Below are 15470 nucleotides of genomic sequence, written 5' to 3' on the forward strand. Positions count from 1 at the left end.
CTCTTTCTCTATAATTTGTTCTAGGTTTTACTGTCATGTTGCTTTTTTCATATCTGTTTTTATAAAATTTCAACTTTATAATGAATCTGCAGGCAATATTGAGTCCATGTACCTTTCTGACAGAAGAAGATAATTGCAGACTCTTGTTTCAGGCTCATAGTATCTAATGATATGGCCCTAATTTTCCTATTTTTATTAATTTAAGTTGTGGTTGTCTACAGGTAATAGTAACTTTAACAGAAAATGTCTTTATATCTTCTCATTTGTGTTTTGAGAATGAAAGAGGAAATAGAAGAAGTGGACCTAGAGATCTTCTGCTTATATATATTTTTTTTTTGCCAAAAAATATGCTGTGTGAGTCAGCTAACTGCAGAGTCTGACAAATGGAATTTTTAAGCAAGCATGGAATAAGGGGGTAGGAAATAAAGTTTGGGCCAGTTGGTCTACAGCATCCACTACACCATACAATATTTTTTTCTAGTACTATACTTTACAGTTTCTATGTTGGTAAGTATACAATGTGAGTAATTTTGAATTTACTGTCATCAAATATGCTGTTAAATAATTTGTCAGATAATTGCATCAAATCATTCCTAGGAAAAGCAAAACCAACAGTCTGAATTCACTATTGAAAACTTGGTAATCACTGCAGCTGACTTACTTGGAGCTGGGACAGAGACGACAAGCACAACTCTGAGATATGCTCTCCTTCTCTTGCTGAAGCACCCAGAGGTCTCAGGTATGATCACAGAGGATGAGTTAATTGAGTTTTAGGAAAGATGTTGGGAAGGTGCTGCTAGTGTTCTCCTTTCTGTTTCTCTTAGAGAAGTTTCATTATTTAAATTTCTGTGCCCGCAGCTGTAATCTGTCCCAATTTAATGGTGTGATTAAAATGGAATATCCTGGCCTGGTGCAGTGGCTCATGATTGTAATCCCAGCCCTTTGGGAGGCCTAGGTGGGTGGACCATTGAGGCTAGGAGTTCAAGACCAGCCTGGCCAATGTGGCCAAGCCCCATCTCTAGTAAAAATACAAAACGTAGCCGGGCATTGTGGCACACCACTGTAATCCCAGCTACTTGGGGGCTGAGGCATGGGAATCGCTTGAACCCGGGTGGTGGAGGTTGCAGTGAGCCAAGATTGTGCCACTGCACTCTAGCCTGGGTGACAGAGTGGGACCCTGTCTCAGAAAAGAAAAAAAAGGAAAAGAAAAGAAAAGTAAAAAAGGACATCTTTGCACAGTAGAGGAAGATAACTGAGAGAAATGAAGACAGCATGGCAGTTTCAAAAGCAATAGAGCTCTGGCCCAGTGTGTCTGGATTTCATCGACAGTGACTTATGGCAGGAAGAGACAACATAAGTTGGCCTGGGATTGCATGTTGGTTTTATTATTAAAAGGCCATTTTGAACAGCAAGTGTATTGTTAAAGATAACTTTTCTCATTCTCAAAATTTCAGGTTCAAATGCTGGAGTAGGGAAAATGGAAACTCTTCTTATTGAAGGATAAATGGTAATCCTAGAAATGTAGTGAGGCTGCCTGAAAAAATTCCTTGTCTGATAAGTATTCTAAAAAGTTAGATTCATGAGAAAGTTGATTCTGTTTACTAAAAGAGGTACCTAAAGAAAGTTCCATTTAGGCAGAAGATGTACCTGAGACAGTTTCTGTGAAATTGGTGTTGGATAAAATAAGAATATTTTTGGGGGGGCCAATAATTTTATCTTTTATGAACAACTTTACTTTAGAAATTTTAAAGACTTTTGGTTATGCTGCAGATAATAAATATTCTTTTTTCCCCTGTGTCAGTATCCCCCATTTAATGACAATAACCTAATTACAAATAAGAGTTAGGCCTTTTTTTGAACAATTACTAACCTATAACGTTCTAGAAGATTTTTTCAACTTTTTTTTATAGATTAAAGGGTGAAAATACAGATTTGTTACATGGGTAAATTGTGTAACACTGAGTCTCGGGGTCCCAACTATTTCATCACACTGGCAGTAAGCATAGTACCCAACAGATGGTTCTCCAACCCACATCCCTTCTCTCCCTCCCCTATATAGTGATCCTCAGTGTCTATTGTTCCCATCTTTAGGTTCATGTGTATTCAATGTTTACCTCCCATTTATAAGTGAGAACATGTGGTATTTGGTTTTCTGTTCTTGTATTAGATTGCTTAGGATAATGGCCTCCTGCTTCATCTATAGTGCTGCAAAAGACATGATTTTTGTTCTTTTTTATGGCTGCATAGTATTCCATGGTGTATATACTAGTCTGTTCTCATGCTGCTAATAAAGACATACCTGAGGCTGGGTAATTCATAAAGGAAAGAGGTTTAATGGACTGTCAATTCCACATGACTGGAAAGGCCTCACAATAAGTCTCTGATAGCAAGACTTATTTACTATCACAAGAACAGCATGGGAACACCCTGCCCCCATGATTAAATTATGTCCCATTGAGTCCCTCCCATGACATGTGGGAATTATGGGAGCTAATGTCCAAGATGAGATTTGAGTGGGGACACAGCCTAACCATATCAGTGTATATTTACCACATTTTCCTTATACAGTCTGCTGTTGATGGGCACTTAAGTTGATTCCATTTTTTTGCTATTGTGAATAGCACTACAGTGAACATATTGGTGTGTGTGTCTTTTTGATAGAATGAATTTTTTGGGGGGGTGCATATACTCAGTAGTTGGATTGCTGGGTCAACTAAAGTTCTATTTTAATTTCTTTCAGAAATAAAAACTGCTTTCCACAGTGACTGAACTAGTTTGCATACCCACCAGCAGTGTAAAAGCATTTTCTTTTGTCTGCAACCTCACCAGCATCTCTTGTTTTTGGACTTTTTAATATTAATAATTGCCATTCTGACTGGTGTGAGATGGTACCTCCTTGTGATTTTGATTTTGATTTCTCTGATGATTAGTGATGTTGAACATTTTTTCATATGTTTGTTGGCTGCTTGTATGTCATCTTTTGAGAAGTGTCTGTTCATGTCCTTTGACCATTTCTTTTTGTTTGTTTTTTGCTTGTTAATTTGTTTTAGTTTTTTATAGATTTGGGATATTAGCTGTTTGAGCCCTTTAAGCTATGTAGAGTACAGGCAATAGTCAATAAAGCTTTAACAAATTTCTAAAACACAGAGAGCAAATGGAGGAATAATAAATCTGTACAGAGAGGATAAACTTGTAACCAAAAAGTCAGAAGAGGAAAATTTATCAAGGAGGAAAATTAATCAGTGTCCCTTAAGTCCCCTCAATATTAGTATTTGGAAGTACCAAGGGTCAAATATGGTAGAGAATGAGGTTGAAAAAGAAGGCTCTCTCTGCCTAGGTTTCCTACACAACTCTTTTCATCAAGTAACTAATTTTCTCCCACAAGAAAAAGGAGGCTTACTCTCTAGAGAAACTGAGTTTAAGAAGCCCCGTACTCAGGGACAAAGGGCAGTGCCAGAAAAGACATGAGGTGTAGGCTAGAAAGGCAGATTTGGTAAGGGTCCACACCTTCAATTCAGAGACTTAAAACTCTTTTATTCATCTTTCTTCCTAAAATTCAGCAGCTAGCGTTATCCTACAGAAAGGGAACTGATCTAGAGAAATGACAGTTTTCTTTTGCCATCTTAACAGAAAATTATCTTCAATGTCTAACAGAGTGAATGAAATGAAAACATACACTGCTAGACACAGGGTCATGGAATTTCAGGACACCAGAATTAAAGGGAAAATCACAAAAACTTTCAGAGCTATACCAGGTCATATTGAAAGAATTAGGATTCAGAATTCTCAAGAGGAACTATTAATATTATTTAGCATATTAATAGAAATAGTGTGTTTTCAGACTTGCACATTTGCCAAAATTTTTCCTTCTATTGTCCCTTTCTCAGAAAAATATTGGAGAATGTGCTTAATTCAAATGCCTGAAACCTAGTTATAGAAAGTCCTGAGCTCCAGCAATCAGACCTCACATAGGACAATGAGAGTGTCAGGGAGGCTGCCTAGCACCAGGCCTAGAAAACAACTACTTCAGAATGGACCTGGTGGATAATTCAGAAGTGAGATGAGACAGCAAGAACAAGAGATGTGACAGATTTTATGAGAGTTTCCAATAACTAAAAAAGGAGTTTCAAACATCTGCCTGAACATTTGTAAGTATTTCTAACTTGGGAAACAGAAAATTACAAATAGAAATAAAGAGATGTGGTTAAGTTTAAGAAAGTGCTAAAAATAAAATATAATCATAGCTGTCTTACCAGAGAACCATATTTATGTAGTCAGAATGATATAAGCAATGAATACTGATATCATAAAAATTGTTATCTAAATATATTCTGGAAAAAGCAGTGTGGAAAAATTAGTGTGTCTATCTGAGGGTGTGTTCAAATATGAGGTGAACATGGAGATTAAAATTTTCATTCTCATAATAAAAAATTATTAAATATAATCTACAAAAAGATAAGTAAGAAATAGAAACAAGGTCTTTATTTAGAAATGTGAATGTATTTTCAGAAGAAGCTGCTAGAATGTTCAAAATGGTAGATTTGGAAAGTGTGAGAATGAAAAGAATACCATTGCAAATTGCAGACTCTCACACACACAAGCACAGCTGCACAAATACACAGTTATATATACGCGTAAATCTGTTAGCATAACTTAATGTTTAGACGTGTTATTTTGATGTAAAATTAATTCCTGTTTTTTTCCAAGACAGTAATTTCATGACTAAATTGATGCTTACTTTATGTTTTCAAACATTTCATTTTTTTATTATACTTTAAGTTTTAGGGTACATGTGCACATTGTGCAGGTTAGTTATATATGTACACATGTGCCATGCTGGTGCACGGCACCCACTACCTCGTCATCTAGCATTAGGTATATCTCCCGATGCTATCCCTCCCCCCTCCCCCCACCCCACATCAGTCCCCAGAGTGTGATATTCCCCTTCCTGTGTCAATGTGATCTCATTGTTCAATTCCCACCTATGAGTGAGAATATGTAGTGTTTGGTTTTTTGTTCTTGTGATAGTTTACTGAGAATGATGATTTCCAATTTCATCCATGTCCCTACAAAGGACATGAACTCATCATTTTTTATGGCTGCATAGTATTCCATGGTGTATATGTGCCACATTTTCTTAATCCAGTCTATCATTGTTGGACATTTGGGTTGGTTCCAAGTCTTTGCTATTGTGAATAATGCCGCAATAAACATACATGTGCATGTGTCTTTATAGCAGCATGATTTATAGCCCTTTGGTTATATACCCAGTAATGGGATGGCTGGGTCAAATGGTATTTCCAGTTCTAGATCCCTGAGGAATCGCCACACAGTCTTCCACAATGGTTGAACTAGTTTACAGTCCCACCAACAGTGTAAAAGTGTTCCTATTTCTCCACATCCTCTCCAGCACCTGTTGTTTCCTGACTTTTTAATGATTGCCATTCTAACTGGTGTGAAATGGTATCTCATTGTGGTTTTGATTTGCATTTCTCTGATGGCCAGTGATGATGAGCATTTTTTCATGTGTCTTTTGGCTGCATAAATGTCTTCTTTTGAGAAGTGTCTGTTCATGTCCTTTGCCCACTTTTTGATGGGGTTGTTTGTTTTTTTCTTTTAAATTTGTTTGAGTTCATTGTAGATTCTGGATATTAGCCCTTTGTCAGATGAGTAGGTTGCGAAAATTTTCTCCCATTTTGTAGGTTGCATGTTCACTCTGATGGTAGTTTCTTTTGCTGTGCAGAAGCTCTTTAGTTTAATTAGATCCCATTTGTCAATTTTGTCTTTTGTTGCCATTGCTTTTGGTGTTTTAGACATGAAGTCCTTGCCCATGCCTATGTCCTGAATGGTAATGCCTAGGTTTTCTTCTAGGGTTTTTATGGTTTTAGGTCAAACGTTTAAGTCTTTAATCCATCTCGAATTGATTTTTGTATAAGGTGTAAGGAAGGGATCCAGTTTCAGCTTTCTACATATGGCTAGCCAGTTTTCCCAGCACCATTTATTAAATAGGGAATCCTTTCCCCATTGCTTGTTTTTCTCAGGTTTGTCAAAGAACAGATAGTTGTAGATATGCAGCATTATTTCTGAGGGCTGTGTTCTGTTCCATTGATCTATATCTCTGTTTCGGTACCAGTACCGTGCTGTTTTGCTTACTGTAGCCTTGTAGTATAGTTTGAAGTCAGATAGTGTGATGCCTCCAGCTTTGTTCTTTTGGCTTAGGATTGACTTGGTGATGTGGGCTCTTTTTTGGTTCCATATGAACTTTAAAGTAGTTTTTTCCAATTCTGTGAAGAAAGTCATTGGTAGCTTGCTGGGGATGGCGTTGAATCTGTAAATTACCTTGGGCAGTATGGCCATTTAAACGATATTGATTCTTCCTACCCATGAGCATGGAATGTTCTTCCATTTGTTTGTATCCTCTTTTATTTCCTTGAGCAGTGGTTTGTAGTTCTCCTTGAAGTTCTCCTTACATCCCTTGTAAGTTGGATTCCTAGGTATTTTATTCTCTTTGAAGCAATTGTGAATGGGAGTTCACTCATGATTTGGCACTCTGTTTGTCTGTTGTTGGTGTATAAGAATGCTTGTGATTTTTGTACATTGATTTTGTATCCTGAGACTTTGCTGAAGTTGTTTATCAGCTTAAGGAGATTTTGGGCTGAGACGATGAGGTTTTCTAGATATACAATCATGTCATCTGTAAACAGAGACAATTTGACTTCCTCTTTTCCTGACTGAATACCCTTTATTTCCTTCTCCTGCCTAATTGCCCTGGCCAGAACTTCCAACACTATGTTGAATAGGAGTGGTGAGAGAGGGCATCCCTGTCTTGTGCCAGTTTTCAAAGGGAATGCTTCCAGTTTTTGCCCATTCAGTATGATATTGGCTGTGGGTTTGTCATAGATAGCTCTTATTATTTTGAAATACGTCCCATCAATACCTAATTTATTGAGAGTTTTTAGCATGAAGTGTTGTTGAATTTTGTCAAAGGCTTTTTCTGCATCTATTGAGATAATCATGTGGTTTTTGTCTTTGGTTCTGTTTATATGCTGGATTACATTTATTGATTTGCATATATTGAACCAGCCTTGCATCCCAGGGATGAAGCCCACTTGATCATGGTGGATAAGCTTTTTGATGTGCTGCTGGATTCGTTTTGCCGGTATTTTATTGAGGATTTTTGCATCAATGTTCATCAAGGATATTGGTCTAAAATTCTCTTTTTTGGTTGTGTCTCTGCCAAGCTTTGGTATCAGAATGATGCTGGCCTCATAAAATGAGTTAGGGAGGATTCCCTCTTTTTCTATGGATTGGAATAGTTTCAGAAGGAATGGTACCAGTTCCTCCTTGTACCTCTGGTAGAATTCGGCTGTGAATCCGTCTGGTCCTGAATTCTTTTTGGTTGGTAAGCTATTGATTATTGCCACAATTTCAGCTCCTGTTATTGGTCTATTCAGAGATTCGACTTCTTCCTGGTTTAGTCTTGGGAGAGTGTATGTGTCCAGGAATTTATCCATTTCTTCTAGATTTTCTAGTTTATTTGCGTAGAGGAGTTTGTAGTATTCTCTGATGGTAGTTTGTATTTCTGTGGGATCGGTGGTGATATCCCCTTTATCGTTTTTTATTGCGTCCATTTGATTCTTCTCTCTTTTTTTTTTTATCAGTCTTGCTAGCGGTCTATCAATTTTGTTGATCCTTTCAAAAAAACCAGCTCCTGGATTCATTAATTTTTTGAAGGGTTTTTTGTGTCTCTCTTTCCTTCAGTTCTGCTTTGATTTTAGTTATTTCTTGCCTTCTGCTAGCATTTGAATGTGTTTGCTCTTGCTTTTCTAGTTCTTTTAATTGTGATGTTAGGGTGTCAATTTTGGATCTTTCCTGCTTTCTCTTGTGGGCATTTAGTGCCATAAATTTCCCTCTACATACTGTTTTGAATGCGTCCCAGAGATTCTGGTATGTTGTGTCTTTGTTCTCGTTGGTTTCAAAGAACATCTTTATTTCTGCCTTCATTTCGTTATGTACCCAGTAGTCATTCAGGAGCAGGTTTTTCAGTTTTCATGTAGTTGAGCGGTTTTGAGTGAGATTCTTAATCCTGAGTTCTAGTTTGATTGCACTGTGGTCTGAGAGATAGTTTGTTATAATTTCTGTTCTTTTACATTTGCTGAGGAGAGCTTTACTTCCAAGTATGTGGTCAATTTTGGAATATGTGTGGTGTGGTGCTGAAAAAAATGTATATTCTGTTGATTTGGGGTGGAGAGTTCTGTAGATGCCTATTAGGTCCGCTTGGTGCAGAGCTGAGTTCAATTCCTGGGTATCCTTGTTGACTTTCTGTCTCGTTGATCTGTCTAATGTTGACAGTGGGGTGTTAAAGTCTCCCATTATTAATGTGTGGGTATCTAAGTCTCTTTGTAGGTCACTCAGGCCTTGCTTTATGAATCTTGGTGGTCCTGTATTGGGTGCATATATATTTAGGATAGTTAGCTCTTCTTGTTGAATTGATCCCTTTACCATTATGTAATGGCCTTCTTTGTCTCTTTTGATCTTTGTTGGTTTAAAGTCTGTTTTATCAGAGACTAGGATTGCAACCCCTGCCTTTTTTTGTTTTCCATTGGCTTGGTAGATCTTCCTCCATCCTTTTATTTTGAGCCTATGTGTGTCTCTGCATGTGAGATGGGTTTCCTGAATACAGCACACTGATGGGTCTTGACTCTTTATCCAATTTGCCAGTCTGTGTCTTTTAATTGGAGCATTTATTCCATTTGCATTTAAAGTTAATATTGTTATGTGTGAATTTGATCCTGTCATTATGATGTTAGCTGGTTATTTTGCTCCTTAGTTGTTGCAGTTTCTTCCTAGTCTCGATGGTCTTTACATTTTGGCATGATTTTGCAGCGGCTGGTACCATTTGTTCCTTTCCATGTTTAGTGCTTCCTTCAGGAGCTCTTTTAAGGCAGGCCTGGTGGTGACAAAATCTCTCAGCATTTGCTTGTCTGTAAAGGATTTTATTTCTCCTTCACTTATGAAGCTTAGTTTGGCTGGATATGAAATTCTGGGTTGAAAATTCTTTTCTTTAAGAATGTTGAATATTGACCCCCACTCTCTTCTGGCTTGTAGGGTTTCTGCCGAGAGATCCACTGTTAGTCAGATGGGCTTCCCTTTGAGGGTAACCCGACCTTTTTCTCTGGCTGCCCTTAACATTTTTTCCTTCATTTGAGCTTTGGTGAATCTGACAATTATGTGTCTTGGAGTTGCTCTTCTTGAGGAGTATCTTTGTGGCGTTCTCTGTATTTCCTGAATCTGAACATCGGCCTGCCTTGCTAGATTGGGGAAGTTCTCCTGGATAATATCCTGCAGAGTGTTTTCCAACTTGGTTCCATTCTCCCCATCACTTTCAGGTACACCAATCAGACGTAGATTTGGTCTTTTCACATAGTCCCATATTTCTTGGAGGCTTTGCTCATTTCTTTTTATTCTTTTTACTCTAAACTTCCCTTCTCGCTTCATTTCCTCTTCCATTGCTGATACCCTTTCTTCCAGTTGATCGCATCAGCTCCTGAGGCTTCTGCATTCTTCACGTAGTTCTTGAGCCTTGGTTTTCAGCTCCATAAGTTCCTTTAAGCACTTCTCTGTATTGGTTATTCTAGTTATACCTTCTTCTAAATTTTTTTCAAAGTTTTCAACTTCTTTGCCTTTGGTTTGAATGTCCTCCCGTAGCTCAGAGTAATTTGATCGTCTGAAGCCTTCTTCTCTCAGCTCGTCAAAGTCGTTCTCCATCCAGCTTTGTTCCATTGCTGGTGAGGAACTGCGTTCCTTTGGAGGAGGAGAGGCACTCTGCTTTTTAGAGTTTCCAGTTTTTCTGTTCTGTTTTTTCCCCATCTTTGTGGTTTTATCTACTTTTGGTCTTTGATGATGGTGATGTACAGATGGGTTTTTGGTGTGGATGTCCTTTCTGTTTGTTAGTTTTCCTTCTAACAGAGAGGACCCTCAGCTGCAGGTCTGTTGGAATACCCTGCCGTGTGAGGTGTCAGTCTGCCCCTGCTGGGGGGTGCCTCCCAGTTAGGCTGCTCAGGGGTCAGTGGTCAGGGACCCACTTGAAGAGGCAGTCTGCCCATTCTCAGATCTCCAGCTGCATGCTGGGAGAACCACTGCTCTCTTCAAAGCTGTCAGACAGGGACTTTTAAGTCTGCAGAGGTTACTGCTGTCTTTTTGTTTGTCTGTGTCCTGCCCCCAGAGGTGGAGCCTACAGAGGCAGGCAGGCCTCCTTGAGCTGTGGTGGGCTCCACCCAGTTCGAGCTTCCCGGCTGCTTTGTTTACCTAATTAAGCCTGGGCAATGGTGGGCGCCCCTCCCCCCGCCTCGCTGCTGCCTTGCAGTTTGATCTCAGACTGCTGTGCTAGCAATCAGCGAGACTCTGTGGGCGTAGGACCCTCTGAGCCAGGTGCGGGATATAATCACATGGTGCACCGTTTTTTTAAGCCCGTTGGAAAAGCGCAGTATTCGGGTGGGAGTGACCTGATTTTCCAGGTGCCGTCCATCACCCCTTTCTTTGACTCAGAAAGGGAACTCCCTGACCCCTTGCACTTCCCAAGTGAGGCAATGCCTCACCCTGCTTTGGCTCCCGCAGGGTGCACGCACCCACTGACCTGCGCCCACTGTCTGGCACTCCCTAGTGAGATGAACCCGGTACCTTAGATGGAAATGCAGAAATCACCCATCTTCTGCGTCGCTCACGCTGGGAGCTGTAGACCAGAGCTGTTCCTATTCGGCCATCTTTGCTCCTCCCCACATTTCATTATTTTTATTTGTATTACTTATATATACTAATGTATATGTACATACAGATTTATCTTTTTTCCTTTTTTATTTTTTATATTTATGGGTACATAGTAGGTATATATTAATATGTTTGTGGGGTACAGGAGATGTTTTGATACAGGCATGCAATGTGAAATAAGCATGTCATGGAGAATGGGGTATCTGTGCCCTCAAGCATTTATTCTTTGAGTTATAAACAATTCAGTTACACTCTTTCAGTTATTTTAAAATATACAATTAAGTTATTATTGACCATAGTCACACTGTTGTGCTATCAAATAGTAGGTCTTATTCATCCCTACTTCCCTTCTCACCCCCCACTACCCTTTCAAGTATCTGGTAGCCATCGTTCTACACTTTATGTCCATTAGTTAAATTCTTTTTATTTTAGATCCCACAAATAAGTGAGAACATGCTATGTTTGTTTTTCTCTACCTGGCTTATTTCACTTAACATAATGCTCTCCAATTCCATTCATGTTGTTGCAAATGACTGAAACTCATTCTTTTTTTTTATGGCTGAATAGAACTCCATTGTGTATATGTACTACATTTTCTTTATCCATTTGTCTGTTGATGGATATTTAGGTTGTTTCAAAGTCTTAGCCATTGTAAACAGTGCTGCAACAAACACAAGAGTGCAGATGTCTCTTTGATATAGTTATTTCCTTTCTTTTGGGTATATACCCAGTAGTAGGGTTGTTGGTAGTTTTATTTTTAGTTTTTTAAAAAACTTACGATATATATTTTTAGTTTTTTGAGGAACATTCAAACAGCTCTCCATAGTGGTCATACTAATTTACATTCCCACCAACGTTGTACGAGGGTCCACTTATCTCCACATCCTCACTAGCATTTGTTATTGCCTGTCTTTTGGATATAAGCCATTTTAACTGGAGTGAGGTGACATCTCATTGTAGTTTTGATTTACATTTCTCTGATGATCAGTGGTGTTGACCACCTTTTTGTATGTCTGTTAACAATTAACATGTCTTCTTTTGAGAAATGTCTATTCAAATCTTTTGCCCACTTTTGGATTGGATTATTAGATTTTTTTCTATAGAGTTACTTAAGTTCCTTATATATTCTGGTTATTAATCTCTTGTCAGATGAGTAGTTTGCAAATATTTTTCTCCATTCTGTAGGTTATCTCTTCCCTTTGTTGATTGTATCTTTTGCTGTACAGAAACTTTTTAACTTGATATGATCCCATTTGTCCATGTTTGCTTTGAATGCCTGTGCTTGTGGGGTATTGCTCAAGAAATTTTTGCCTAGACCAATGTCCCGGAGATGTTTTCTAGTATTTTCCTATAGTATTTTCACAGTTTGAGGTCTCATATTTAAGTTTTTAATCCATTTTGAGTTGATTTTTGTATGTGGCAAGAGATATGAGTCCAGATTCATCCCTCTGTGTAGGATATTAAATTTTCCCAGCACAATCTATTGATGAGATGGTCTTTCCCCCAGTGTACGTTCTTGGTACCTGTGTTAGTCTGTTCTTATGCTTCTAATAAAGCCATACACAAGAACGGGTAATTTATAAAGGGAAGATGTTTAATGGACTCACAGTTCCACATGGCTGGGGATGCCTGAAAATCATGGTGGAAGGCAAATGAGGAGAAAAGTCACATCTTACATGGTGGCAGGCAGAGATCTTTGCAGGGGAAGTCCCATTTATAAAACCATCAGATCTTGTAAGACTTATTCACTACCATGACAACAGTATGGGGGAAACCACCCCATGTTTCAATTATCCCCACATGGCCTTGTCCTTGGGGTTTGGGGATTATTACAATTCAAGATGAGATGTGGGGTGGGGACACAGCCAAACCATGTCAGCACCTTTGTCAAGAATGAGTTCGCTCTAGGTGTGTGAAATTGTTTCTGGATTCACTATTCTGTTCCATTGGTCTATGTGTCTGCTTTTATGTCAGTACCGTGCTGTTTTTGTTAGTATAGCTGTGTAGTATAATTTTAAGTGAGATAATGTGATTCCTCCAGTTTTGTTTTTTTTTTTGCTTATGATAGTTTTGACTATTCTGGGTCTTTTGTGGGTCCATGTCAATTTTAAAGATTTTTTTTCTATTTCTGTGAGGAATGTCATTTGTAATTTGATGGGGATTTTATTGAATCTGTAGATTGTTTTGATAGTATGGACATTTTAATAATATTGATTTTTCCGATCCATGAACATGAAATATTTTTCCATTTGTTGTGATCTCTTAAAATTCTTTCCTCAGTGCTTTATAGTTTTCATTACAGAGATCTTTCAGTTCTTTGGTTAAATTAATTCCTAGGTATTTTATTTTATATATGGCTATTTTAAATGGGATTACATTTTAAATTTCTTTTTCTCATTGTTCACTGTTGGCATATATTAACACTACTGATTTTTATGTTGAGTTTGTATCCTTCAACTTTACAGAATTCGTTCATCAGTTCTAATAATTATCTTGTGGAATCTTTAGGTTTTTCCTAGTATAAGGTTATATCATCTGCACACAAGGATATTTTGACTTCTTCCTTTCTAATGTGGATAGCCTTTATATCTTTCTCTTGCCTGATTGCTCTTGCTAGGTCATCTAGTAGTATGAAGAATAACAATGGCAACAGTGGACATCCTTGTCATGTTCATGATCTTACAGAAAATGCTTTCAGTTTTCCCCATTCAGTATGGTACTAGTAGTAGGTCTGTCATATAGCTTTTTTTATGTTGAGGTATGTTCCTTCTATCTCAAGTGTTTTTTTTTTCTTTTTTCTTTTATTATACTTTAAGTTTTAGGGTACATGTGCACATTGTGCAGGTTAGTTACATATGTATACATGTGCCATGCTGGTGCACTGCACCCAAATGTCCAACAATGATAGACTGGATTAAGAAAATGTGGCACATATACACCATGGAATACTATGCAGCCATAAAAAATGATGAGTTCATGTCCATTGTAGGAACATGGATGAAATTGGAAATCATCATTCTCAAGTGTTTTTAATGAATTTTTATCATGAAGGGATGTTGAATTTTATCAAATACTTTTTCAGCATCAACTGAAATGATCATATGGTTTTTATCCTTCATTCTGTTGATATGATGTATCACACTGCTTGATTTCCACATGTTGAACCATCCTTGCATCCCAGAGATAAATCCCACTTGGTCACTGTGAATGATCTGTCTATTGTATTGTTGAATGTGGTTTCCTAGTATTTTGTTGAGGATTGTTGCATCAGTATTCATCAGGTGTATTGGCCTGTAGTTTTCTTTTTTTGATGTGTCTTAGTCTGATTTTGGTATCAGGGTAATACTGGCTTCATAGAATGAGTTTGGAAGTATTCTCTTCTCCTTTATTTTTTGGAATAGTTTGAGTAGGGTTGGTATTAGTTCTTTGTTAAATGTTTGGTAAAATTCAGCAGTGAAGCCATCCAGTCTTGGGGTTTTCCTTATTGGGATAATTTTTATTACAGGTTTGATCTTGGTACTGGTCATTGCATGTTCAGGTTTTGGATTTCTTCCTGGTTCAATCTCAATAGGTCATATATGTCTAAGGATTTGTCCATTTCTTCTAGATTTTCCAATTTATTGGCATATAGTTGCTCATAGTAACCACTAATTATTCTTTGAATTTCTGCAGTATCAGTTGTATTGCTTCCTTTTTTATTTTTGTTTTTATTTATTTGAAACTTCTTTTTTTTTCTTAGTCTGGCTAAAAACTTGTCAATTTTGTTTAATTTCTCAAAGAAACAACTTTTTGTTGCATTGACATTTTGTTTTGTTTTCTTCATTTAAATTTCATTTATTTCTGCTCTGATCTTTATTATTTCTTTTGTTCTACTAATTTTGGTTTTCTTTCTTTTTTCTTTTTTTTCTGCTGTTGCAAGATTTAATAGGCTGAAACAGAGCTCCCATACAAAGGGAGGGGACCCAAAGGGGGTTGCCATTGCTGGCTCAAATGCCTGGGTTTATATCCCAATCATTGTCCCTCCCACTGTGCTTTCAGGTAGCAGATGATTGGCTATTTCTTTACCTCCTGTTGTTGCCTAATTAGCATTTTAGTGAGCTCTCCTTACTATCTGATTGGTCATGTGTGAGCTAAGTTGCAAGCCCCGTGTTTAAAGGTGGAAGTGGTCACCTTCCCAGGTAGGCTTAGGGATTCTTAGTCAGCTAGGAAATCCAGCTAGTCCTGTCTCTAAGTCCCCCATCTCAACATGAAAACCCAAGTGCTGTTGGGGAGGTTGGCCGATGACTGCTCTAACTGCTTCCTGCTGAATTGGGGTGTAGTAGGGGTGGTGCAGTTGAGATTTCCTTGGGAGAGGTGCCTTCAATGTCATTAACATTGGAGCATGAGCTAGCAGGCTGGTCCAAGGGTCTGCAGTAGATCTTAGTCATGGACTGCATCTGGGGCTCCATTTGAAGAATGATTTGTAGTTTTACAGCTTCAATTCTGGAAGAGACACAGTTAACAAGGAGGTTAAAGATACAGGGATTGAAATGTATGGCCTGCAGTGCCTTTGGCACACTTCACAGGCCCTGACTATCTGCTTGATAGTTTTGAAAAGGCCTGGTCCAGTAAATAATAATTTGGCCATCTGATGGGTGCTATCAATACCTAAGTGAAAGGTTTGGTGAAGGGTTTTAAGTAATTCCCATTGGTTAGCTGCAGGC

At 38.1% G+C, this 15470-nt stretch overlaps 1 protein-coding gene across 1 annotated transcript in view; it reads left to right on the forward strand.

Annotated features, from left to right (window-relative positions):
* The window catches only part of CYP2C19 (cytochrome P450 family 2 subfamily C member 19), an 89963-nt gene that overhangs the window by 52960 nt on the left and 21533 nt on the right, over positions 1 to 15470 (forward strand). Inside the window, exon 6 of the mRNA XM_003825386.8 lies at positions 598 to 739. Within this exon, the coding sequence (XP_003825434.3) occupies positions 598 to 739 (142 nt within the window). The remainder of the gene's footprint in view (positions 1 to 597; positions 740 to 15470) is intronic.

Source organism: Pan paniscus, chromosome 8, assembly GCF_029289425.2.
Source record: "Pan paniscus chromosome 8, NHGRI_mPanPan1-v2.0_pri, whole genome shotgun sequence".
Taxonomy (NCBI): Eukaryota; Metazoa; Chordata; class Mammalia; order Primates; family Hominidae; genus Pan; species Pan paniscus.